Source organism: Cyprinodon variegatus, unplaced genomic scaffold (genome assembly GCF_000732505.1).
Source record: "Cyprinodon variegatus isolate N-32 unplaced genomic scaffold, C_variegatus-1.0 Scaffold35, whole genome shotgun sequence".
NCBI classification, from domain to species: domain Eukaryota; kingdom Metazoa; phylum Chordata; class Actinopteri; order Cyprinodontiformes; family Cyprinodontidae; genus Cyprinodon; species Cyprinodon variegatus.
The window spans coordinates 56,305-83,334 of NW_015150488.1; the positions used below are offsets into that span (position 1 = coordinate 56,305).

Below are 27,030 nucleotides of genomic sequence, written 5' to 3' on the forward strand. Positions count from 1 at the left end.
GCAAAAAGCTTGGGCCTGAGTTGAAGGTTCGCCTTCTAACAGAATGGCAAAACATAAAGTTAGAGCAATAGTGGAGTGTTCCTTTCATGTATTGGAATAACAAAGTAGAAAATCAGGCCTAAATACATTTGAGAATTTCTTGTAAGATTGTGCAATTGAGTTTCATGGACTCTTTCAATCTAGTCTTACTAAAGGTAATTATTTTGCAAATATTGTACAACTTAACCCCTTTTAGAAACTAAAGGCATGCCACTCTAGGTTCTACTAAGCAGGCTGAGTATTGATCTTAAAATTATACATGCCATAAATAAATAAAAAAATAATAATAATAATAATAATAACTGAAATTTAAAACAATGTCCCTTTTCTTCTAGCAAGGCTTTGTTGTAACAATAAAGAAGTTTACTTTTGAAATAAGCCTAATAACCCACTGGATAAAACAACAGGTCAAGTGTAGATAAATAATGGACATGCTGAACAAACTGGAGATCTGTTTGCTAGGGCTGAATCATCTGGGAAGATTTTAAAGTCTTCAGAACATGTATGTTGATGTTCAAAAAGGCTGCACTGCAAAAAAAATTAAATCTAAGTAAGTTTATTATTCTAAAAATAAGAGCATTTTTTCTTAAATCAAGCAGTTAGGTGTTACACTTTGCCAATGTAATAAGGAAATTTACATTTAAAATAAAAAAAAACAACTACAGTCTCTTATTTCAAGTGCATAATATCTAATTATCTTATTTTCTAATTATTTTAAGAGTAAAAATGCTTATTCCATTTGCAGATTATCTTATTTACCTGCTCAAATTAAGGGTAAATACACTTAATTTAAGAAATTTTAACTAATTTTTAGATCGTTTTTGCAGTGTGCAGACAAAAAAAAAAGCTTATGGTCAGGATATAATCTGAAATTGACCAACAGGCAGCCAACGTTCTTAAATACGCATGAATTGTTAGACAGCCTAATCAGCACCATGGAGAGCACCCAAGATGACAGTTAACCTCACTGCCACTGCATTCATCTTAGAGCTTCTCTGAGGCATTCTTTATTTTTATAAAGGTCTTATTGGGATAATGTGTTTTTTTTTTTTTTAGATAGAACCCAGCTCGTTCCATTTCCTGGAAAACGTAATGAAATGTTTTGTCAGTTAATTCCTGAGTGTGAATATCACAGATGCTGCTGTGTTCTGATGTGGGTCCAGGGATGTGAAAGGACAGAGATAAGACACCTGCACCTTAAGTTATGACAAGGCTTTAGGACTGTAACCTTTACTGGCAGTGTATTTGATTACAATTGTTAAATTGGGGATCTAAATTTCTTTAGAAAATGTTAACATTTGTATTTTTTTATCTAAATCTTATCTTGTCAGTATTGTTTATATTTTTATTAGGATAACATTTGTGTTATAACTGTTTTTTCTTCAAAATACAGAAAAAAACAAAAACAAATAATAATCAGAGCCATAGGATGGACCTGTGTTATATATGTGTAATTTTTTTAGGCCTGTTTTAAGCTTTTAAGAAAATTAAACTTGAGAGTAAAAGCAAAAACATTGATAAGACATAAAAATCTGAACAGTGTAAGATGTAAGTTGAGAACTTTTTCTACTTGTTTTTTATTGGTGTTAAAACAATTTTCTGTTCAAAATAAGATTATCCAGATTCCAGATTATCATATTTCCTAATCTGTGTAACACGTTCTCACCATTAACATTTATCTTGTTTAGCGCTGCAACTAACGATTATTTGGCTAATTGATTAATCTGTCCATTATTTTTGGGATTCATTGATTAACAATCTGATACATTAAAGAAGATTTTTTACAGAATCAAACCAGGTGAAACTAAGTTTTTAACTTGTGGTGTTTTGGATAGAGCATATTGACACACAAAAAGTTTTTTTTTTTTTTTTACTTAAATGCAAAATATTTATGTATTTTTTACAATTTTGATTTAATTAATGCTCTAAGCTAAAGGCATGTTTTACAGTCTATTTTCTAATTAACAATTAATCGATTACTGAATTAGTTGATTATTTCAATAATTGATTAATCACAGTCAGATTTTTTCAGCCCTAATCTTGCTATTTTATTTTGGTCATGTTTTTTTTCTAACTATTTCTGAAACATGGGTGATGAGAAGGTGCTAACATGACACTCTCTGTTTTATGATTTTCATATTTTCCTTTTGCTTACATTTGGACATATGGTGCAGTTTAAAAAGAGAATATATTTATTTTGTCCAGATTCCCTGTTTTACAGGGATATAAAAATGTATCTGTGAGGCTGTTTGTATGATTGAATGATTGGTTTACCTTCTAAAACCAGGAGGTAAAAGTTCTTCTTTAAAAAAAAAAGAAAAGAAATCTGATGATACGTTATTGTGTTTAATGTTTATTTCTTATCTAATATATATCAAACAAAGGTAGAGTAAAGCTGATATATTATTCCTCAACTAGCTTAACATATATAACCCCCATTGGCCTCCAAATCAATGTATTTCAAGGATTTGACATGAAAAACAAACACATTAATTTATTGAATTGTCACCAATTTTTATTTTTTTCCCTCTCTCTTTTTATTACAGATATTATGACACTGGAATGCTGTTTATTGAACAACCTTCGGCACCCGGACTGCCATGAAGCACAATGTCTCAAAAGCGAATCGCCCTCCAAGCAGCTTCAGGACAACCCAACCCAAATACAGCGGCTCAACACTAAAGATCACAGCTTAAAAAGAAACAGACTGAAATCATGAATTCTAGTTTAACAGCAAGAGAAGAAACAGAGATCATGGTGTTTGTAAATAAGACTCTTAATGATGGTGAAATATCATTCCATAAATCTCCAAATTGTAACTCAGATTTAGTACAGATGCTCTAGTTCCATCATAGAAAGGAGGAAATTAGGATGCCCTCTTCAAATCAGGTGGATGTAAATACTGTACAGATAACTAGTAGGGATACTGATAAAGATACGATTATCGCAGAATCATGTAAATAGGCAAAAGAAACATACCTCTATTGTGTTTATATCTTTGTGAGGGTCCTATGCTCACTAGGTTGTATTTCTTTAACTCAAACCGTTAAAATCCATTTCTTGGCAGAAGATTCTGCACAACAGTAGACTTAATGACACTGAATACAGAGATATTCATTTGGAAGACGATTTTTCTTAAACAGTGAACCATAGCTGTAATCCAAGCATATGCTAACTCAAAAATGTTGTGGTTAAAATGTTACGAGAAAAGAGCAGGGGAAAAAAAGATAAACTGTTCATTCTAAGTTCCCTACTTCCTACTGTAAAGCAACACAAACAACTGGACTGCAACTGTAAATTAAACCCCCTCCTTCCTGTGTATGTAGAATGTTTTAGCCCCATAGTGAGATGACATATCCATGCAGACCTCTGTGGTTTAGCAGTTTTTGTATTGTGCAGTCAGAGTCTTTTATCAAGTTCACCCCTAAGTCAACATCAAAAGCTTCTGTGACTTCTTCCCCACACCGCCTGGATTTCAGTCCGTTAGAGGGACTGAACTCCGACTGATCGCTCTGCAACCAGGCGCTCACTCAGCTCCCACAGGCTAGTAGCATTGCTTGGATCCTGTGCCTGGATGGACGGTTGGCAGCGGAAGCAGTTGTTAAAGTACATGCCGCCTAAACCCTCCAGCTCTGGGGCCACCGCGCAGTACACCGTGGTGGCAGCACCTTGTTGCTGTGAAGGCAAAAAGAGAGAAAAGGAGACACCATCAGTGGCACTTAGACGACTTAGTTGGCTTCATCCTGCAGGAGGAGACAAAACATGGAGAACTCATCTACTCGCACGGAGACGTTCAGAGGTGCCCTGTCAAGAGAGAGGATGAATGGGGGACGCAGGCAGCATCCATCGTTTAGGAGATAAACGCATACATGCAGACAGTCGGAAAAAGGAGACAGCAGGACTGAGCGGCCGCAGGAAAAAAAATTAAAGACTTTTACACACAAGCTGTCTCACCCTTCTCTCAGCAGCCACTGAGGACTGCTTCGTATCAACTTAACTGTACATATATTTATTTATCTTTACCTGGCATGTACAGGACTACTCAAGATGCACCGGCGCAGTGAAAAAGGGTTAAAATAACTCCAGTTTGGACGTGAATCTCAGCTAAAAATGCAGCTTTTATATAAATAATAATAGAAAAACAGGTTTGAGTGGAAATAAGGATGTATATTTTCACATTATGTGTACAGTGATTGAGCCAGGCTTTTAAAGTTAAATATAAGCATTGGGATTTTATGCAAGAATAATTCCGTACCCAAGTTATATGTCAGTTAATTATAGAAAAAAATTGCTTTTTTTTCAGTAAGCATACATAGACTGGCGGCTTTCTGACTAGTTTTCTCTAAGTACATTTAGTTTTCAACATCATTTGGTCCTAAACCCAAAAACTCACAGAGTTTTATGTTGTTCTCTAACACTGAAAGGGTGTTACGTGCTAAGTTTTCTAACACACCATGTCCTTTCAGTCTGTAATTAGTGGGGATATTCTTGGAAGAGGTGGATGTGGTGGCGGGCAAGAGATTTCTGTGACATTTGAAAATGAAAGTTGAATAAACACGTCAGAGAGAATTACACACATAACCCGACTGCTCAAAGAGGGATCTTTCATGTTGCAGCTCCAGCTAAAAGCTGCTGTGACAGCTTCCCGTGAAACACCCGGGGTTGGAGACGACTTCTGTACGACCACATGAAATGGTTTGCCCACTTTATCTCCCGATGAGAGTGATGAGAGTTTTAGCACAGAGCACTGGCTCGCACCGAGACAAGCCCATATGTGCAATAGTCAAACACATAGATATATATAAATACACATGCATAATGGAGAACCATTACTTGCCAACTGTTTGAACAGCTTCGTAAAGCAGCTGTGAGGCTAATACATAAAGTGAAATTTTTGAATAAAAATGTGCAAATTGCATATGCGATAAATGAAGAAGGAAAATGTTTTCATTTCATCAATACACACAAACCAGTGCAGTCAGCCCCCCTCCTGTACGCTGTGTGTTCAGATTCAGCGTGTTTGAAGCGGTGTGTGATGAGAGAGCTGGTAAACAGCAGATGAAACGGCTGCATCTCTCTGTAGGCCGCTGTCTGTCTCACCTGCCAGCCGGGCGATAACTTCATCCACGTCACATGTCGCCATATCAAAGATGCTTAAATGCCAAACAGTGTCTCAGAGTTACAGGTTCACAGGCGCTTGGTATAACTCATCTCCCTCACTGAGGGCATCTGATTTTGCTCGACTGAGAGGCAACCCTGCCTTTAAACTTGACAGAGGAGTTCAGGAAAGCAGGGCTCCAAGACGCTGAAACACCTTGAACTTGGCTGCCTTTCTGAGCACTCAATTACCAAACACTGATCTGGCAGTAATTTCAAATGAAACTTTTATTATCTGAATTTTTCATCCTTTGAAAAGTAAACCCAGAATGCAGCAGTGCGGTTCGTGGCAGATAAACTATTACATGGACTGTTTGTACAATCTTATTGGTGTTTAGCTCAGCCCCACACCACTTGATCCTGTGACCTCTGTAAGAGATAAGGCTGATGAGATTAGGCATTAACATGCTTAGCCACCCACCACAGCCATTTATCATTGTGTGTGTGCATTTGCAGATAGGATAGCCAAAGTGTGTGCGAGGTAGAGGTACGGGGAATGAGAACTACATTTTTTACACATCTTTTTGCGCAGAAGCCATTTGTACGAGCATTTATGACACACGAGTAACGGTTTATAAGCAAAAGGAGAAGAACATTAAGAAAAGAGGGGAAAACGTAAAGAGTAGCCATTTCCAACCCGTGTCTGAGTGCAAACGAGGTTTGTAAATGTAGCTGTCTGCAAACTCTCAGTGTGTATCTTTATCTTCTTTAACTAAATGTTAATCATTACCTTGTGTACAGTACTTTTCTGAGAAACATCCTTGTGTTTTGCTCTTTTCCAACTAGAGCTGTGAACTGGGATTTGAAATCAATTCGGGGAATCTCTAAAGCTTAACAAAAAGACTTAAGATTCAAGGCAGTTTTGTGCAGAATAGCAAAAAGGAAAAAACTCATAAATGGAAGATCCTTCTTTGAAAAAGCAGTCTCCCAGCTAGTCACAGACACCCTCTGAAATGTTTTAAACTAAACATCCAGAATTTTTTTTTCAAGGAAAACGCAAATATTTGCAGCTTTAAAGAGTAACAGTGTCTGGCAAAATCATTCACATCCCTTGCACACTTTTCACAATAATGTTATTGTCAACGTTCCATATATTTTCTTGATTTTTCATGTAATAGAAATTGTGTGTATGCATATTTTGCACCACCTTGTGCTGCAACTAAATCTGCAGGTCATCTGGGTGTTTTTAACCACTAGTTCTGCATATTTAGATAAATTCTTTTGGCTATTCTTTTCCAAAATAGTTCAAGCTCTTAAGGATGGATAGAAGGCATAAATGCCCGTGAATATCAGCTCAACAAACATGCTTCTCATTTGTAACACACCAATAAGCTTGTATCTTATTGTAGCTCAGGCTGTTTGTTTTGGGATCATTGTCTTGCTGGAAGGTGTAGCCCAGTCTCAGTCTCATGTTTTTACTGTTCCTAACAGGCTTTCTTAGACCAGTTTTGTGTTCTTTGCTGAAGAAAAGCATTTAATATATGTTTCTTTTGACATGTTTTACTCTGAGGGTAGTTTGTTTTAATGAGTTAGACTGGATACCGGATATATCTAAGTAAAGGGGGCTTAAAGGAACATGGTGAAAGCCTGAAATCCATTCCTTTCAATTATACTTTATATTACCATGATCACAAGAACTCATGTTAAAATACATTTACTGCTGATAATTGTAATGTAAGGTAAAAGGTAAAGGTAAAAAAAACAACTTCAAGGGATATGAATACTTTGCAAAGCACTGGAGGAAGAGATAATCTACACTGAAAAAATATGGGAAACTTTAATTAACCTAATAGGACTGGACCATGAGCATGTCATCAAATGTATACCTTAATAATCTAAAGACTGTCGAGAAAGTGACAGAAAAACAAATAAAAGACTTAAAGAATATGCCAGCAACAGAACATATCACAGAGAGAAAAGCCAAAGGATTAGCATAGTAGAAAAATTTGACAGCCTATTCTCTGGACACTATTTCTGTGTAAAGATTTGTGGTTAAAAATGCAAATAATGAGGAAATGTACCCTGCAATAATGTGTTTTTTGGTGGAAGTTGAAGAGCAGTGCAAGCTTGCATTAGTTTTGGATCCAGCATTACAGCGCTGGAACATCTCTGGGCCAGATCAAAGTCTTCCAATCCCAATATTGTCCCAATATTAAAGAACCTCATAGACTGGCAATAGAAATATCCTAATAAAGTGTTGAGCAATAACTAGAAGTCATATTTAGCATATTTGTAAAGCAAAAGGTGAACGAATAAGATGCTTTGTGATTGAAAAATCTGTATTTTTACATTTGCTGTGTTCTGTTGTGTCTCTCTTTGTCATCAGAGTTGTACTCAGCTGTAAGAGCTATGCATGTGACCCCGTTGAACCCTCACATCTGTACTTATGACATCAATCTCTCCCGCTGACCTAAATGTGTAAATAAGCCATCTCAGTAGAGCAGTCTGGTTTTAGTCTGTACATACAAACCTGTAAATACCAAAGTCTATGCATGCAGAAAACCTTGCAGTTCTTTCAGGTACTTTTATAATCCCTAAATTCTCACATGGCATGCGCTGAAAGAAAAGTAAAAAAAATGAATAATTAAAAAAAGAAAAAAAAAAGAATTAAATACAGTAAAAAAGGGAAAAAAGAACGAGTTGATATTAATGTCAGGCAATATCCTCGCTTGGACAGTGTGTGTAGAGTCTTCCTGTTTTCTTACTCCTGTGGGTGGTTCTCTTCCATGGCCTGTCCTGTGTTTCTGCTCACCATCTGTGTCATTTGTTGTCAAGTTGGCATTTGTACAGCGGCGAGGGTTGAGGCAGAGGAGAGAGAGACAAAGAGGGGCTTTTACCAGATGACCCCTGTGATGGCACTCCAGTTGAGCAGCAGTACTAAAACTGGCAGAGCGATCATGACTGGGACGCAGTTTTAGAAGCTGCCTCCTGGCACCGACTACAGATCATTACAGTATACATTCATGCTTGCCATGCCAACGCCCTTTCCTTTTTTTTCTCCGTTTTTATGAAAAGTTATTTTAAGTTTGGCAAGCTGACAGAAAACAAATGTATTCTGCTTCTAAATAAAAGTTTAATGTTTCTTTCACGTTTTAGTTCCTCATCAACACAAGGCAAATTCTGAAGTTATTTGGAAAAAAAAGTTATTTTGTAAAATTAGGGGTATTATGGATGAAGTACAGGGATCAGGAGGAGTGCAGTTTTCAGTTAAAACCCTCTGTCCGGCCTCGTGGAGTAGCTACCCTCTAACTCTGAACTGGTTGGGATTCTGTTTTTAGGAATGTTTCTTTTTTTCCCTACCTGTGATGTTTAAAATATATGGAAGTGTCTGATTTTTAATCTGTGCTAAAGATATTTTACATTTAATAAATAACCATTGAAAGCAAAGCATCCTGACTGCTGATCCTTGTTTGCCTTTAGCCATGGGAAGCTAGCTGGGAGCTGGCGGCTTAGCTGAGCGTGCCTGGCCTCTCTGCTGTAGGAATCCCGGGTAATAAGGTCCCCTCTCAGATAAACAAGCTGTCCATCCATTCAGCCTGACCACTCAACCAAGATGAAAAGAGATTAGCACCGAAAACACCTCAGCACACACTTTAAAAAAGCAGACTGACACAGCAGCGAATCTGAGGGGGCCTCTGTAACCTCGCCTGTGGTACACAGACAGGATGTTAGATAGCATGTTAGCATTTTTTTGGTCAGATTGACTGAGAACATTGGAGTTAAGTTTATTTTTTTCTTTTTGTGTTCACGTTATAACATTTTGAAACAACACACAGCTTTTTATAATATGTTTTAGATCATCAAATTCAAGCAATAATTGAGCCTAATTTCAAACTTTTAAATTTATTTTTAGCTTCCAGAAGGACTGAAAACATTCTTTATGTCTCAAGGTTTACTTCTGATTGTGACAGCTTTTTGCTGCTGAGCCCTAATGATAACTTCTGAGAAAGCCATGTTTTTGGAAAGTAACTCCAGTAATAGCCTGGAGGGAGCATCATTGTTCACTTGATCACCCACAGATGGTCCTCAATACATTGAAATGGTATCAAACACCTTATTTACTGCGTTATTTAACTTTAAAAAGCATAAAACATGGCTCATAAAGATGGATTAACCAATGCTTTTTCTTTATTGTCTAGTAATCCAACATAAGGGTTAAGAACTGCTTAACAGTTTCTCCTTAACAGGAGAAACAACGCTCTTCAAAAAAAAAAATGGTTTGAAGAATTCTTGAGTTGTGAAAAAATACAATTGAATATTTTTTGGAACATATGGATTGGATTGTGGAGCAATAGATGGAAGTGGTTTGGTCAGACATGCTAACAGACTTCCAGGGTGATGATGTAAGAGCAAACAGCAACTCTCCCATCATTTCTTAATGCAGAAATACATTTTGTAGAAGTTCATTGAAACAATGCCACAGCTAATGTGTTCTGTAAGCTAAAGGCGATAATATTAGAGTGTGTACCTTTCCTGTTGCTCCTTAAGGGAGCGCCTCAGCGGGCCCCATAGTTTGGTTAAAAGCACAAAGCCTGTTCATCACAGGTGTCCCCAGTGATTAGTCTACCTCTGGTCATCTGTATGGACTAAGCTATATTTTGTCCCGTCCATTAGCCCACAGGCCGATGGCTAATACTCACCTCAAGGCAGCACGCTCCCCAGAGGAGCATTAAGGGCAGAATGAAAGAACCAGCCTCCTACATGGTTCTCAGTCCTTTACTTCATCATGAGGCTCAATCTCTCTGTCTGCCTGCCCTACCCTGCCCCTCTGCTTTTTAGCTTGACTCCCTATTTCCATCAGCTACCTACAGATCCTTATTGGCCTGCAGCCCCATCCCCCCAGACCATAACTTACATGACCGGCCATACCATGTTTCTGTAACTGAGGTCTCATGGGTAAACGATTACAGTATGACATCTTGGAGGTAAATGGATCCCTTTCCCTGGTGTCCCAGATCACAGATGAGCCTTGTTGCCAGTCTTCCTTTCGAGACAAGCAAGGTGATGTAGTAGGGGATGAGAAAGATAGAGGAAGAACAGAGGGGGAGACTATGCTGGAGTGACAGGAACACAACACAAAGCACCCTCCACCATCACCTGCCAAAGCACTATTACTCTCCTTTTCTCCCTGTGGCCCTCTACTTACCCAGTTTGCACCTGATAAGATCAACATAGTGTCAGTCATCAACAGCCTCCTGCCACGATGTGATTGTTCATCTGTTACATGCGTGTGTAAAGGTGCAGCCCAGCACAACATTGCAGCATACATTTAATGCCCCCCATCCCCCCGTGTGTTCAAGAAAACAAAAGAAGAGGATGTGAGGAATGAAGATGAAGGAATGCAAAGGACAAGAGGAGGAGAACAATAAGGCGACAGAAGGGACAAAGAGAAGGAGTAGGAAAGGAGGAAGGGAAGAAGGTAAGGGCAACAGGACACGGGGCATCCAAGGGGAAAATGATGGGGAATCAGAAGGACTTGCGCAACGACTGTGAAACTATCTAATTTTTATCCTGAGAGGACTTCTAAAGTGATACGCGCAACCTAATTATTTTCCCCTAATAAAAGCAACATATGCTAAGACAATAAAAGGCCTTATTGGACACCTATTCATTAAAAAAGGAACAGTAAAAAGTGTGGGACTCTAGTGTGGGGATTAGCTTTTAAAGGGGCTTTTCTCTGGCTGGAAATGGCCTTAGTCCTCCTTTAGGATTTCCATATGGGTGCGTAGCCCACCATAAAAGATCTGAATTATACATGAAGAGGACGGGCTGCTTTATTGGCTGTGATCTGCCTTTTTGCTTTCACCTAATTGCATCGGTGCACCACACCTGTATATGAAGGCATGTGGCTTAAGGTCGAGGATTTTTCAGTTGTAAAGTACATATAGCTAACGACAAGCATTCAGCAGCAGCAAGATAACCTATAAATCACAAAAGTTTGTTAAGTTAGCAACATGCAGTCGAAATAAGGCCTGCTGGTGACTCACGACTGACAGTTTGACACGGTGAAGTCATTACTCCATATGGTCAACGTACTGTAACTGTCAGTATATTTCTATTATGAGCACAGCAATGCTGTCTGTGTGTCGGTATGCGAGTGTGTGATGAGCTGGTGTAATAGGGCCACACACAGGTGTGTCTACGCTCACCTCTTCACTGATGCACCAGCTAATTGGTCTCCTGCGGCAGCCTGACATATTCACACGCTGGAAATCTCTCACACACATACACAGAATCAGATGTGTGCATCAACACATGCAGCTAGCGTAGTGTGCAATAGATATATCCACATATAAGCAGACTGTGTAAATATGCACAGACGTCCAAACATAACCACACGTGTGCCTACATTCACTGGTAGCCCGCAGAGTGTATCTCCAAATCTACTCATTATCACAGTGCTGACTCTGAATGAAGGATGACACCTCAACAGAATGCTTCTGCTGTACATACAACTGCTTTAAAGGGGCAAGTAAAGCTGTAAAAACCACCAACCACAAAGGAATAGTGAAATAAAACACAGACATTATGAGAGAGGATGCACTTGAGAGCCAAACACCGGAGAGCTGCGTGCCAAATCCTCCCCCATACACAGTTAAAGCACGAACTAAGCTTTTTTTCCTTACTGTATAATAGCAGGGATGATTGGAGCCATCATTCAAAAACATCCACTCAGCAGTGACAAATACCGAGAATAGGATAAAATGTCAAGACTTTTACTTTTAAAATACCGTTACTCTACAGAGAGGAGCACAAAGTTAGAGAAAAAACACGATAAGATGACAGCTGAGCAAAGTCTGCCTTGGAGGAAAACATAAACCCTTAATATGCATAAACTATTTAAAAAGATTAAAATAAACATTTTATTAACCTTAAGATTACAAAATACACTTGGAGGTCACATTATTAGATTCTCTTGGAAGTGACTGACTTTTCTGTCAGGAACCAGGCTTTATCATGAGATGACTTGTAACAAGATACTTTGCCAGGATTTCCAAGGAAAATTCATCTGGTACAATTAAAATTCCCTGGGAAGTATAAGTTGATTTCAGGAAACCAACCTTCCAGCTCTGTGACAGTGCCTTGTGTGCTTCAGGAAAGCATCTGTCTGTTTCAGAAGAGCACCTGCTGCATGATGGAAACAACTTGCTATAATGTTACCCCTATGTTTAAGGAAAGTTTTTGTTATGTTCTATAAACTAACCTCTAAGTTCCCTGGATAGTACCTGGTAAGGGCAACGATAGTGTACAGTGCAGGGTTGTAGGTTGGGGCTTTGGCTTTCAGTGTCACTGTGTCCTTGGGCAAGACACTTTACCTGCATTGTCTATTGACAGGCAGCTGTGGCTACTACGTAGCACCATCAGTGTGTGCGTGAATGGGTGAATGACTGAATGACTGAATGTAGTGTAAAGTGCTTTGTTCAAGTCTTCTGACTTGAAAAAGCACATTATTTGTACAGGCCATTTACCATTTATGTTCCTGGAAAAGGGATCCAGGTATTAGGGGAACGTTCCAGAGGAGTACTGTATCTGGTAAGTTTCTAGAATACACTGTAATTGTTCAAGATTGAAAATCAGTTGGAGAGTTTGGGGAAAGTTAGTTTTATGACTGAATGACGAAAGCACCAGGACAGCCTGAAAGCTAAGTTTACACATGATGCATTGAACAGGGAGCAAGAGTGCACATGCAGGCTGGTGAGGCAACTCTGAACATTTTGCAGCTTTTCCTGGACCAACCATGCATTGCTATATTTAGAATAAACCACTTAAAGATATTCAGCATACAGATGAATCACTTCTTTAAGAACACAATGAAGATAACATAAAAAAATACAACAAACTGCAAAAGTTGAGAGAACCATAAATGCAGGTTATAAAATTAGATTTAACACAATTAATTAGAGTCTGGAAATGTATCTAGGTACAGATTCCTATTTGTTCGACAGAGGTTTCAAAAGCTGATCTCCTCTTCATTGTTTTACTCCTATGAGTCTAAAACTTTGGACAAAACAGAGCCAAGTTGATAAAATGTTTCTGAAAGGGTACAGAGCCATTTTAAGTGTAATTGTTTCCTCTCTTTTTTACTACATTTACAATAATTTCTTATCATAGGTTGCTTTTGTTTTCTAAAAATTCTCTGCCATCATCAGTATTGGCAGGAGTCCCTACATGGTTTGTTCAGGGTAGCCAGCCATAAGCTGAGTCCTGCACAATACTCCAAAGCAATAGTACTGTATAAGTGAGACTTACGAATATCAGGCAAGTTCCAGAAAGCACTTGGTAAGTCCCTGAAAGTAAACTCTAGGTACCTTGCATGCTTTCCAACAAAAAGGAGTAGATTTTCACATCATCTTTATTACTCCCTTTTTTCTAACAGCGCTGATTCTCCTGCCATTCCATCCCCTCAGAGAGAGAGAGAGAGAGAGAGAGAGAGAGAGAGAGAGAGAGAGAGATGTGTTCTGTTTTAAATAAGGAGGCAGCCCTGGCCCATTAAACTCTGATAGTAATGATATTAATTTGGCAGGTACGTGTCATTTTCACAGTAGAGCAACTAGCTGAACTGTCATTATACACACACATATACACCCAGACAGAGTATTCTCTCTCATTCACACACACTCACTAACTCATTCTCTCTAACACACACATGCAAACCAGCATCATGTCACAGGAGAGCAGCTAGCAGTAACGTTATGAGAGTTAGAGAGATCTGCTCATGGGGAAGATTAGTGTGCCCTTGGTCAAAATGGCTACAGTGGTATAACTTCTGGTCTCCATCCACCTCTTTTACCACGTTGGAGATGGATCTGGATCCCTCATCATCCCCTATTCCACCTTAATCCAGCTTCTTAGTTTTTCAAACGGCTTTGTTTATTGTGCATCTATGTAAAACATCAAGAAATGGCAAGAAAGTGAAAAGTTTTCTTTATTTTAGGCCAAATTAGATTTTTTTTAATAGAGCTTAATGAGCAAAGAGGCCTTAACCCCATCAGTGTGTGATGAAATGGAATTGTAGTCTTTAAGCTTTAACTGTGTACAATGATTAACAAGATCAAAATAATACTTTTCCTTTAATAGCATTGTTCTCCTGTCAATACTATCCTATTTCTTCAGAAAAAGTACTGATCTATCCATGAGCAAAACCTTCTAAAAAAAAAAAAAAAAGGTTTTAATGGACTTGAACAATAGTTGTCAGGCACCTAATTAACCAGTGTTGGTCTACAAAAAACAGTCAATGTTGCAAATAAGCTTTTAAAATTGCAACCTTGGGGACGTTTTCTGCTTCACTTTTCAGCTTTACTTTAAAATGTTCTTTGTAACAAAGACATAGAGGGACGTTTCTGTTTCAATGTTTACGTGTAGAAAGGAGCCAAACATGCCTCAAATAAACCGCAATGATATATATTTTTTTTAATTCATGAGGATCGTGGATGATCTTGTCAATCATTTGCTCATAACAAGAGTAAATGGAGAGAAGACCAGGATTTGTCAGCTGATTACGTCATAGCGCAGCACGGTGGCCTGTTCGAATTGGAAGACTCCTCGTAATGCGACCTTCTTTTCGCCCGTGTTGAAGAACGGGTCTTTTGAATGCAATGCAGCCTTGGGTATCCGGTGATTCATTGTGAGTCCAAGCAAGCCGGCTGCTCTGTGCTCAGAGGTAAAAGGTGGCGAACAGTGGGGAATATTTTAAGTGCAGTTTGATATGATACAAGTATGTGAATATTTCCGTCTGAATTTAACAAAAATAGTAGTTTTAAATGGTGATTGAGTCAGATATGTGGTAGGTAATGTTTGCTTTATTGAAAGCTTTTATCTGTCCATGTGCATATGGGTTTGGCTAATATTCAAGGACCAAGGAGTCCACCATCTATGTATCTTGAGGACTGTAAATCTGATATCTGCAATGACAGTACTGCTGCTGAAGCTCGTTAAAAATGCAATCAGCGAACTCTGAGTAGTTAGAAGTTCGGCATCCATTCTTTGCCTGCTTGGTGGTTCCACTGTCATGGTTCCAGCCTACTTATTTTCACTGCCTTTAAAGGTCCCTAGTGCAGCCGTCGAACACAGCCCATAATCCCTCCAATGATATTGGGTATCCCCAAAGCAACTGAGGAGGAAAGGGTCAAGCGAGCATCCTGATCAGATTTAGAACCAGTCCTGATGACTCCTACTGGGGCAAAGGAGCAGTAGGTCTATTCTGAGCTACCCCCAGATTACAAACTGATTTACCAAGCCATTTTTAAGGCTAAGCCCTGAAACCCTGCAGAGGAAGCTCCAACTCTTAACCCCTTTACAGGAGACAAATCTAAAAGAAATTTCAAAAGGTGTTTTCCTTAAAGGATATGTTTAAAACGCTAGATTCAAACAGTATTTTTAGATAAAAACATATATTTTGTTAAGATCGCTGTGTGTAATACAACAACAAAAAAGAAAACAAAAACAGCTGTTAAAAACTAAAGGCAGCTTGTGCTTAGCTTCTGTGGTACACAGGAAAGAGGTGGTGTGAAAGCTGGAGAAGACATCAGTCCATCAAAGAGTAACAGACACAGAGCAAAATTGAAAATGAATGCAAAGATTCATATCTAGAAGAGAAAAGCCATGAGACAGGGAGAGCAAGTAAACTCAATGTGGAAACAGCCAGTTACAAATACCTAAGATTTATTGCTGAAATGAAGTACATTTTCAAAACCAGCAAGCAACATGAGGAAAACCTTTAATCTGAATGGAAAGAAAAATAAAGAACCACTTCATAACTTTTTGCTCCTCCCAAGTACCTGCTCCTTAAACTCATTTTCTGAGGGATTTTGCCAACATTTTTAAGTTGCTTTTAGCATATAATAAAGGTTATGTATGATCTGAATACAAAAGTTTTCTTTATGATGTGATGCATCTCTTTGCATTTGGCTCTTTTTCTGTTGATGACGAGTATGTTTGTAGCACAATATGAGCATCCTACTCTGTTCCTGTTAGACTGTGTGAGTGTGTTTCTCTGTGCGTCAATGCTGACCCCATCGCGGTACTTCTGACCGGTTGAATGCAGGCTGCATAAATTAGTGCTGATGCTCCGCGATGTAATTATGCTGCTGTCAGGATGGCCCCTCTACTCAAATTCATTTTAATAAAGTTGGTCTCCAAGGTTACCAACTAGGGGTCACCTTTGGTGTCAGTCCCTATGGATCGCACCAACAGAAAGTCTGTGGTCGTAATACTGTATCACCTTAACACAACTGGCCCGCGCCTCAGAGTACATAAACACACCTCCCACCGACTAACCCAGGATGGAGGGAGACAGGTAGCATGAAGTAAATTAAGGGGTAGAGAGACCAAAAAGGTTCAAAGTGTGGGTAGATGGAAGGAATAAATTGTGTGGGAGAAGAATTAAAGAACATGAAAGAACAGAAATTAGACAAAACGAATAAGAGAGGGAGGACAAGGGTAGAGGGACAAGGAGAGGGCAGGAGAGTGTCTCTCTTGGGCAGATGGTGGGGTGTATTCTCATTTGTCCTGGTACAGTGAATGTGTGTGTACCAACACTAACCTCCAGGGCAGGGCTGCAGCACAGAACATGCTCTCAATTAGCTGGAAACACAGACAGAGGGAGAGCCACAGCGTTTCTAATGCAGAGAACAGCTAAACAAACAGGACCAGCAGAGAATACCGCAAAAGCAGCTGCTGAAACACTCACACAAATTAATGGTTTCTAGTAGTAGGCAAATACAATACTTTTAGGTAGAGGAATGATTGAATATAAAAACACTTTCACTGTTTTTTACTGTGTAAGTCACTTGGTGGGAAGATGGATCTCATGTCGTTAATCAGAAGCAGTTTCTAAATTACGAAGTAAAGATAGATGAAAAATTTAAATTCTTAATTCTAATATTCAAACTAGGGTTAGATGAAGTACTTTGTTTTAGTGTCTTACTTACAGTTTCTGTTATTAAGTGCAATGCATTCAGACTCTATAACAATAATGTAAGTGAAAAAGATTTGACAAAGCCACAAGAAAAAGTGCTTCCAATCATCTTGTGACATTTTAAAATATCACAATGGATCAAATTAGGTTATCATTTGAGTACGACTGGACAGCATATTTGTCTACAATCAGTGTGGAATATTTCGGTTGCTTTCATTGTCCCTGCATTCACACTTTGTGAGGATGCTTCTGTTCAGAGTGGCTGGGGGTGACTTTGAGTGCCTGTGTAATAGTTACAGCAACACGCTTTGTTAGCTACAGGTAATTTATGGTTGAACTGGCCAGATAGTCTGATACGATCGACTGCCCTGACTGTCTTTACCAGCCAGCCCCAAAGACACAGAGGAAGGCTCTATCTGAGGAGGGAGAAACGAGACTCTAAGGGAAAAAGGATGAAGACGGCACACTACAGGGTGGGCCTAAACTGTTGCTGTAAAAATCATTATTTATCCTCCAGAAAAATGACCAAAAAAACCCTAGTGTGACTAAAGGCAATGAGTGATGCAGACGAAAAGCACTGAAAGGATAAGAAAACATTAAAGAATTTCAGGGCAGTTAAGTTCTCAGCATCTCTCTCTCTTGAGGTGTGCTGAGAATTGGATTGCATTAGAGACCGACACTCTATTCATCTGAACCGTATCAAGGGGGGAACATTTAGTTAATTGAATGATTAATAAATTCTGCTCAGTCACACTATTTCACTCTGGTGCTGGCTTTGGATAAAAATGTCTGCCAAATGGGAGACGTCATATATCACTTGTTTTAAACCTTTTGGCTAAAACTTGAGCTGAACATCAATATCCACTTTATTCAGCCACTAGAATATACAAGTTAGCTGAGATATAGCACCTTTTCTAAGTATTCACACCATCTGAAGATTTCCACAATTTGTCTCATTATAAACTCAAAAATACAATCAAAAATTGTATCAACATTTTTTAGATTTTTATAAGACTGATAAATATAAATCAGTGCAAATTATAGAATGGAAGAAAAATTATATCCAGCAAAGAAAAAAAATCCTTTTACATTTAAAATTTGAAAAGTATAAACTGTTTTCATGTTTGGCCCCCTGTATCAGCTCTTTGTAGTACTGGCTTTAACTCTAAATACACCTGTTATCTTTTAAACTGAAAATGTGCATTCTTCATAAGGAGCTGAAGTTTAGTCAGATTAGAGGGAAAGTCCTAAACCAGCAATCTTGTCACAGATTATTTCTTTGGTTTTAAAGCCAAGCCACTTAAATGCATGGATGTGCTTGGATCTGAAATGTTCTGTTGGTGCTCTGGTCGTATGTTTAGAGCCATTGTTTTGCTTGAAGGCTAATCTCCACCCCAGTCTCATGTCTCTCGTAGCTCCAAACAGCTTCTCTTACAGGACTGCTTGGATTTTATCCTCCTCAATCTTCTCATCAACTCTCAACAGCCTCAATCTCACAGCTTAGAATAGAACCACAGTAAGACATTAGGCTGGCCAGTCGTCTTGCTTAAAAACCCCATCATTACAACACAGATGAGGGCCCTCTGTCATGAGGGATGCCAGCTGGACCATCTCAAGATAGCTGCTGTTTGATGCACAACCTGGAGCTCCATTGTTCCATTGAAAGAAAAAGCACCCAGATCATTAAGCTGACCTCTTCAATGTATTGCTTTGAAAACATCTCAGGTGGCATCTCCTTGACAAGCTAGTAACGCTGAAAGCCATCAGGACTATCAAGCTAGAACTATTTTCTTGTCAGAGCATAAAAATTCCTTCACCTTTGAATGTTCCATGTTTGGTGCTTTGGACTTCAGAAACATTCAAGTAGCAAATATTTATCAAGACAGCTTGGATGCTCAAACTCATAAATTTTAAGCAGACATGGCTAACATGCGGACTTGTTTGTTAAGTCCAGGTGGGTACAGTTTTTTTTTTTTTTGTCCGAGTCTTCCTTTGTTAGTTTATAAAACTCTGCCAAGTGCTTGGCAAAACTGACATCAGAAATACACACACACCCATATATATGCTTTTTATATAACTCTATTATGGCTGCCAACTTCCCAAACGGGGGAGGTCTTGGGATCTTCTCCTGAGTCTGTGGGTCTGCCCCCCTTAGAGGAGTTGGCCCTCAAATCCAGGAGGATAATTATGTATGAGGACCGTAAAAATATATTTAGTGTTTGCTTGTATGCATCTTCGGTGTGTGCTTTTATATATCCGTATGGATGTAAGCGTGGGATTTTGTGTATATAACTGGATGAATGTGAAGTTGATTCTATCTACTTGTCAGGTTGGGTGTTCACCTCACCTGACACATCCACTAAACATCCTACTTCCAAGTTTGAGCAGGGCCTGCGTCCTCCCCCTTTTTATGCTCCCTGCCAGTGAAAGGCACTGTGTCTGCTGGGGTGCTGGTGGTTATCTAGGTGCGGAGTTAGGTACTTCAATTGGTGCTGTCTCATTCCTGGGGCCCCACTTGGGGGTGATTCACCACCGGACCTCAGACCCCAGGGTCTCATCTGGATCCACCTTAGTCATGACTGGCCACTGGCAGAGCCAATGGGCTTGCTGCCATGGCTCTGTGGGACCCAGGCACCAAGGCCTCCAGGGGCAGGCCCCTTTGATGTTTGGCCCCTCATGGGTTGGGCCCTGGGTGCTCCTCTCTGCCCTTCTGTGTGTGGTGTGGCCATCCATATGTCTGCCTTCTTTGTGTACCAGTGATCTGGGTTGCCTCTGGATAACAGGACTCGCATCGCCTCTTTTTCTGTCCTGGTGTCTGTAGGATGAGTCTGGGGCCGCCCACACCTACTATTAAGCATATTTTCTTTCTTAAGAAGCTTTGTGAATCCTTTATACACAAGCGTGCTCATGCATTTGGTTCCAGGTGTTCACAAATACAGAATAATATTAAATACTATGCTGAAGCTACAGAGATGTTTACCACCCTGATTAATATGTTTAATCACAATAGGTTCTGACCTCAACACACCTGGAATGGATAAACGCTACTCTAGAATCTATTTTATCTACCAATACTTTGGTTGTCTGTTGTCTTATTTTTGCTGTTATGTTCTCTGTTTTCTGCTCCTCTAGTCTCATACAGGAATAGAAGCAGACTTGTAGAAGTTTCTGTATATCTTCTGTGTTGTCTATTTTTGCTGTTTTGATTTATTGTCTCTCTTTTCATTCATACTTTCCTGCATCAATTTCTCTACCTCTCTTCCCCCATTTCTTATCCGCGCTTAATTTCTCACCTCCCCCTCCAACCCCGTCTCTACTGAATATTATTTAACTCTTCAAATAATGTTAAACAAAGTTTAAGATACAAATATCAAGAAAAAGCTCATGACAACAGTCATACTGGTCTGTTTGTGAAAGCAAAGATGTTGGGCTGTCAGCTAGCTTTGGGACATCGATTCCCAGAGCTAAATTGGCTAAACAGATCACACACAACAACAAAAAAAAAAAAGCTAAATGACTGTCTTACTGTGTGCTCAATCTGAGCAATGATGGCATGTTCTGGCCAACTCTACATGGCTTCTGTTTTTATCAAGGGTTGCTTCAGTGTTTGAAGTGTAAAACTTCAAACACTGAAGCCGTGTTCCTTATGCTTTGTAAATGCAATGTGGTTTCTAATCGTGTCTAGCAAAACTCAGAGGCCTATAATGACCAGCTGAACTAAAATCAAGATTAAACTATAGCTCCGCCCCATTTACAACATAGGTTAATTTTAAACATGCTTACAGTAGTTAAATATATAAGCACTAAAACTTTTAATTTTTAAAACATGTTAGAAACAACATTTTGTGTCTCTCTCTACTTCTATCTTGTGCTGGTCAAGCACGTAAAATTCAAGCACATAAAATCACCCTAACATACAGTAAAGTGTGTTTGTGTAACATAAGAAAAAGTTAAAAGGGGAGTCAATACATCCTTAAGACATGTAGACAAGACCAGCAGGCCAGAGATTTGTTTGACCTTGTGCCATTCCATTTAAGCTGCTAAATCACAAGGAGATGTTACGTTTTTAAAATTGCTGTCTCATCATAACAGGAATGATACATGTTGTTTAGTTAAAACTTAAAAAGCAGCCTCCATTTCTGTAATAAGGACAGTTAGATGACTCTTGGCAATGCAACACCTTGCTTTCCCTAATAAAGACCGGCAGAGACCTTTGCACTGCTCACACCTTTCATTTACCCCTCTAATCCAGACAGGCAGGAACATCCTTCCTATTCGCTCTGTTTCCTCATACCTCCTTCTCCAAGATGGGCAACTCTAATCTGGTCTGTCAGGCCAACCAGTTCCCTGAATACTGTTCTCCTTTCATCTCCTTTCTTCAAACAGAATAAGTATGCTTTCATAACAACGCATGAGTGACAGGTAAGGGAGTCAGGTGGAGACAGGCCTGTGATGTAGACAGGCACTTTGTCCTGTTTAAACACACTAATAGGGGATAGGAAAACCTGTCATGGAGACAGGTGCAAATCGGATAGGACAGAAGACGCAGACGCTCATCTTTGCTCAGGGACAATTTGTACATTTTAAGAAGAGGATGTGCAAGATATTACATCAGGTAAAAGAAAAAGCAGCAAAGGGCAAGCACTTCCAATGTCACCCCAATAATCCTGGTTTGCCCCTTGTTAAAGAGGAAGATAGATTATTCTTGAAAAGTACTTTTTTTCGTCGGGTTGGTCACAGAAAAACTGACTGATATAGAGTCCAACAACAGTGTTTCTCCTATTCCCGCATGCAGCACTCCAATTCCAGGGCTACATTACCACACAAATACACACTCGCTCATCTGAGTTGCAGCTTACACACCCAGTGGGCAGCAGTTTGGATGGATGACACCTGCATACGGGAGGAAGGGGGTACACAAATAGGATTTGTGAGTGGAAAGAGACTGTGGGGTGGAATTGAGTCCATAAATAGGATTGTGTAGGAAACAGGGCACACTAAATAGGATTGTAATGTACAACAAAGGATTTATAAATAGGATATGGGAATCAGAGTTGTGTTCTCACGAGTTCTCCGTCCCTGTGGTATAGAAGTTCCGTATGGACCAGCTTGAAGTGTGGATGTATATGCATGTGCTATTGGTGTGTGTGCGTGTGTGTGTAAAGGTTGGGGATTGTGTGTTAGCGTAAAGAGCTATTAACGTAGAGGCTAATCTTGAGGCACCTGTCTCCTCGGGCAGAGAGTGACCCCTGCTACTGAGGTTCAACCATGTTTGTCTTCTCATCTAATTCCCCACCTTCCTATCGTTCTTTCTGACCGCTTTCTCTCCTTAATCTGATATCCATTTCTTTTTTGTCATTTTCCTTTTCATTTTTTCAAAAAGACAGCAATGTTTTCTTTTAGTGTTTGACCTTATCAATATTACTCTCTTTCAGCAGGTAAACCGCTAATTTCTGGCCAAGAGCACACCACCTCCCCTCCAAGAAAGGTGTACATTCAAAGCTCTGTCTTTGCCTCTCTGTTGCTTTCATTCCCTCTGTTTTCAGGGTCAGTGGACTTTGGGAGCTGTCAGCTCAGGGCTGGTCTCTGGTGCCTGACAGATACAGGTCAAAGGTGAGGGGTCGGGTGTTAGAGGCTAGGACGTGACCTCACAGACAAACAGCATGAAGAGAGGGTCATCTCCTCAAAACAGCTTGTCATTCTCCAAGCAGGGGGTGATGTAGTGCGAACATTCACACAGTGTGTGCTTCAGCGTGTGGTTTCTCATATTTTCATGTTGATTCTTTCTCTCAGTTGTATACACTCACAACTGGCTCCTAAATATGGTGTGTGAAGTGTGCCAAGCATTTTCATATTTTTTGTAATATTTTACTGATATTGTGTGTGTTAAATTGATTCAAGTTTGCACATATTTGTGAGGGTTAAGTAAAGAAATGCATGGCAGTGAGTTATTGTTAAAGTTTCAGTTTCAGACATTATATACTGAATGGTGAACAGAGCTGATTACCATTGTGTGAAAATATAATTATTGAGATTGAGTGGAAATACCTGCATCTCAGTTGCATTTGTGATAGTAATAAATGTGTAGTATACCTGACTAGTAAATACTGAGTTGATACTGTGGCAATTGGAACAAAAAAGTAATCAGATTGTGTATATTAATTAAATGCAGAGGCATTATTTTCCAATTCCAATATATTCCATACTGCAGGAACTTAAACCCTGCCCAGGTCGCAGGTCTTCAGCAGTTTTTCGGTCAGGATTAGCTTGCATACGGCAGCCTGGATCTTTCATCAACTGCTAGACTTAACATCGTATCTAACATTTACATGTAGGCCAAATAATTGTTATTATTATTATTATTATTATTTTGTTTAAAAAAAAAGAAATTCTTTATAGATTTCCTGTTTCCACTCCCTCGCTTGTGGCGAACTGGAAAGGGTAAGGTCAAACATGGCTATTACAAATGAAAGATAGCTTTACTTGCAACATAGCAAAGAGAACAGGTATTAATGTTTTCTACTTTAATCAAGCAGATTTATTTAAGAGAGCAACGACAAATCAGATTAAAAGTCAATGTTTTCCACAGAATAAAGAAGCCTATTGAGGGGCAGAGTGAGGCTAGCTATAAGTGAGGTTGTGTGTGATGCATTTTACACTGATTGGAGAATAAACTGAAGCATGTCATTATCGCAAATATAATCAGGATCTGTATGAGTATTTTAAGCCCATGCCAGCACATGACCGTGGATGCAGTTTATTGTCAGATTTAAAAAAGTGTATTATCTCTCCAAGCTGAACATTAGCATGCCATTATTTATACACAGTGGTGTGTCATCAGAATTCATTATAATCACTAAAGGTGTGCCACAGGGCTCTATTTTAGATCCAATGTAGTTTTCAATTTCTGTAAGCAATGTAGGTAAAAATGTTGCTTATGCTTGTGCACATTTTATGCTGATGATACAGTAATTACTCCTGAGCATGGATGTCTGCAGTCTGCGTCTGACACTATTCAGTCTGACCTGCTTAATCTGAGCTAGTTCTAAATGTCAGCAGAACAAAAGTCATACTGGTTACAAGGGGGGAAAAAGTTCTACAAGCCCTTCCTTTCACAAAAACATACACAGGTACACCAGTAGAATATGTTAAATATAAATTCAATGGCATAACAAGTGGCAATACATTCTCATTTACATCACATATTGAAAATGTTATATAGAAGTTGAAAATAAAAGTAGGATTTTCTTTAATACAGTACAAGGAAGCATCTTGTCCTAGTGACTTTTCTACGTCTATTGGATTACTGTGATGTTGATTATATAATTGCACCTAACAGTTCTCTGAATATGTTTGATGCTGTAAATCACAGAGCAGAAATTTTCATAGCAGAGTATGGATCTCTTGTTCATCACTATAACTTATATTCTCATTGAGACTGCCTAAATGAATAAAGGTTAAATTGAAAAAAAAAAGTCTGTGACGAAAAAAAAAAAAGGAATATTTGTCACTTTCATACAGACGAACAACCAGTAGCTACCATTGGAGACTGTTGTGTTCAGCTGCTCATTAGGTCGGCTACAGGACATTATCCATCTTCAAAATTTTTCGGTTTTGGAAATACCCTCTAAATCAGGGGTCACCGGCTTAGAGATACTTCCTGGGTATTGAGTCATAGGAAGAGCTACCAATATCGACCTATGAATGGACAGCTTTCACCTAAACTTCATGTATAATAAACACATTTTTAGTGTCTTTTAAGTTTCTTTTAATTTCTAATTTTCTTTTAAATATTGACATATTCAGATCTCTATAAATGCAAGGGTGATTTAAAAAAATCCAAATTTAAACAGCCCACTGGTAAGTTATACTTTTTTCAGAAGACACTGAGGGCACCCCATATGGACCCCTGAGGGCCCCTTGGTGCCCGCCGGCACCTTGACAGTGACCCCTGCTTTAAATACTTTGGGTTAAGCAAGTCTTTTAACTTGTTGTCAGAAACAACTTTTCAGAAAAAATGTTCCATTTTTTTCCCCCCGCTTTAAAACAATGTGCTACTCTTCTTTGGCTGATTACATACACAGTCATCAGTGTTGTAACAATGCAACATGTTAAAAACATTGAAGTGGTATTAATATGTTGATAAGGAACTAAATACTCACTATCAGTTTATTAGCAAAGTGTGCGAGGCCCTGCCAAACAATTTGATATGATTTGTCAAAAGTAGTTCCATAGTTTGCATAGATGTTGAGCTTCTTGTTGAGAGTTATCTTACAAAGCAGTTTACATATACAAGGTCACAATGGCCTGCTATGAAAGGCCCACGCTCAATGTTAGAGAAAGCAACAATGCATATTCATCTGAAGAAGAGACAGGCAATTCTCTAACACAGTCATAACATCATATTTTAAACTCCAAGGTAATTGTATGTTTGTGTGTGAGAGGACATAAGAGTGCGTTGCTCACTCCAGACAGTTAATGGATGGTCGGGCTGAAAGAGATGGAGCGGAATTAAGATAAACAGACTCTGATAAAGCCAACCTGCCCCGCTGCACCGCTGTCTTTCTATTAGGAATTAAAACATATCGTATGAGCCGAATGCAAATCCAAACACACGAGTGTGCAGTTAAGTAAACACTGACACCTGAGTACATGCACATACAGGCATAGAGCATAGAGTGAGCATTTCATGATGGATTTATAAAGAAATGCAGACTTAAACTGCGGAATAAATGTTTGGGCAGAGGTGGCTCTTTAAGTAATTGACCTATGAATCACACACAAGAGATCCTGTAAATTATGAAGACAAATAAACTCCTCGTTTATCAAGCTCCTATTATAAAATCTTAAGCAGATTTAAACAGAAATGTAGACACTCAGACAGGCGCCCTTATTTGCTGCTCTGAGGTGTCCTGCATACAGATAAAGCTGAGTAATGATGTTACAATTTTTATTAGGCATCTAACGTCAAGCTTAGAACAAAGTTAGATTAAAATATCACATTGGCACAGTAAAATTAAAACTTAAAAAATGTAATAATCCTTTATTCCTAATATAAAAGAAACAATTAAGCCTACCTTTTCAAAAATTGAAATGTAGATTATATATCAAATAATTATTTTATAGACCTTATGAAATTGTCTTTTTATAATGAACTTGAAGCAAAAAATAGTAATACGCACACCAGCAAAACATGAAGGTAGCTTGTGAGAACCTGCAAAGAATATATTTTTTGGGTATTCAGCTTTTGAAATGGGATGAAAGTTAAGACTGAACCGTAACCAATAATGCAAGTCTGTGATGTATGTTGGAGCAAAGCTATTCAGTGCTTTATAGATTAAAAGAAATATTTTAAAGTCTCTTTTCTGAGAAAGAGAAATGGACTTATGACAATTTTAGAGCTCAGGTGGTGTACTCCACTTTTCTTCGTTTGATGAGGACATGTGCAGCTACATTCTGGGTTAACTGCAGCTGTCTGACTGACTTTTTATGCAGACCTGTTGCGACACCATTACAGTAATCAATTCTTCTTTAGAGGAAATGATGAATTTCTTTAAGTTCTTTAATCCCAGAGATGTGCTTTAGATGGGATAAGGCTGACTATGTCTGTATCTGTACGTGCTGTTGAATGCTAAGGTCTGAGTCCATCATTATACCCAGATGTAGAGCCTGAATAGAGGTTTATAGCTGCATTTACTGAAGCTTTGTGCTAACTTTTTAAAGCTCTTTATTGGTGCAAAAGACTATCAATTAATTCAGTTTTGTCCTGATTCAGCTGTTGATTTCTTCTATACATTTATCCAACACTTGAACGGAACTGTAGTCTCTAGTGACATCCTAATATACAACTGTCTGTCATTTGCATAGTAATGGTTACATATGTTGTTGTTTATTAAGGTCTGAGTAAGGGGAAGCCC

At 38.8% G+C, this 27,030-nt stretch overlaps 2 protein-coding genes across 2 annotated transcripts in view; one reads left to right on the plus strand and one right to left on the minus strand.

The window, feature by feature from the left end:
- LOC107104093 (transcription factor Maf-like) overlaps positions 1–2,717 on the plus strand; it is a 56,958-nt gene extending 54,241 nt beyond the window's left edge. Inside the window, exon 3 of the mRNA XM_015404014.1 lies at positions 2,586–2,717. The gene's annotated coding sequence lies outside the window, so the exon portion shown is untranslated. The remainder of the gene's footprint in view (positions 1–2,585) is intronic.
- Positions 2,531–27,030, minus strand: part of wwox (WW domain containing oxidoreductase) — a 187,231-nt gene continuing 162,731 nt past the window's right edge. The window contains exon 9 of the mRNA XM_015404004.1: positions 2,531–3,714. Coding sequence (XP_015259490.1) covers positions 3,523–3,714 — 192 coding nt within the window. The 3' untranslated portion in view covers positions 2,531–3,522. The remainder of the gene's footprint in view (positions 3,715–27,030) is intronic.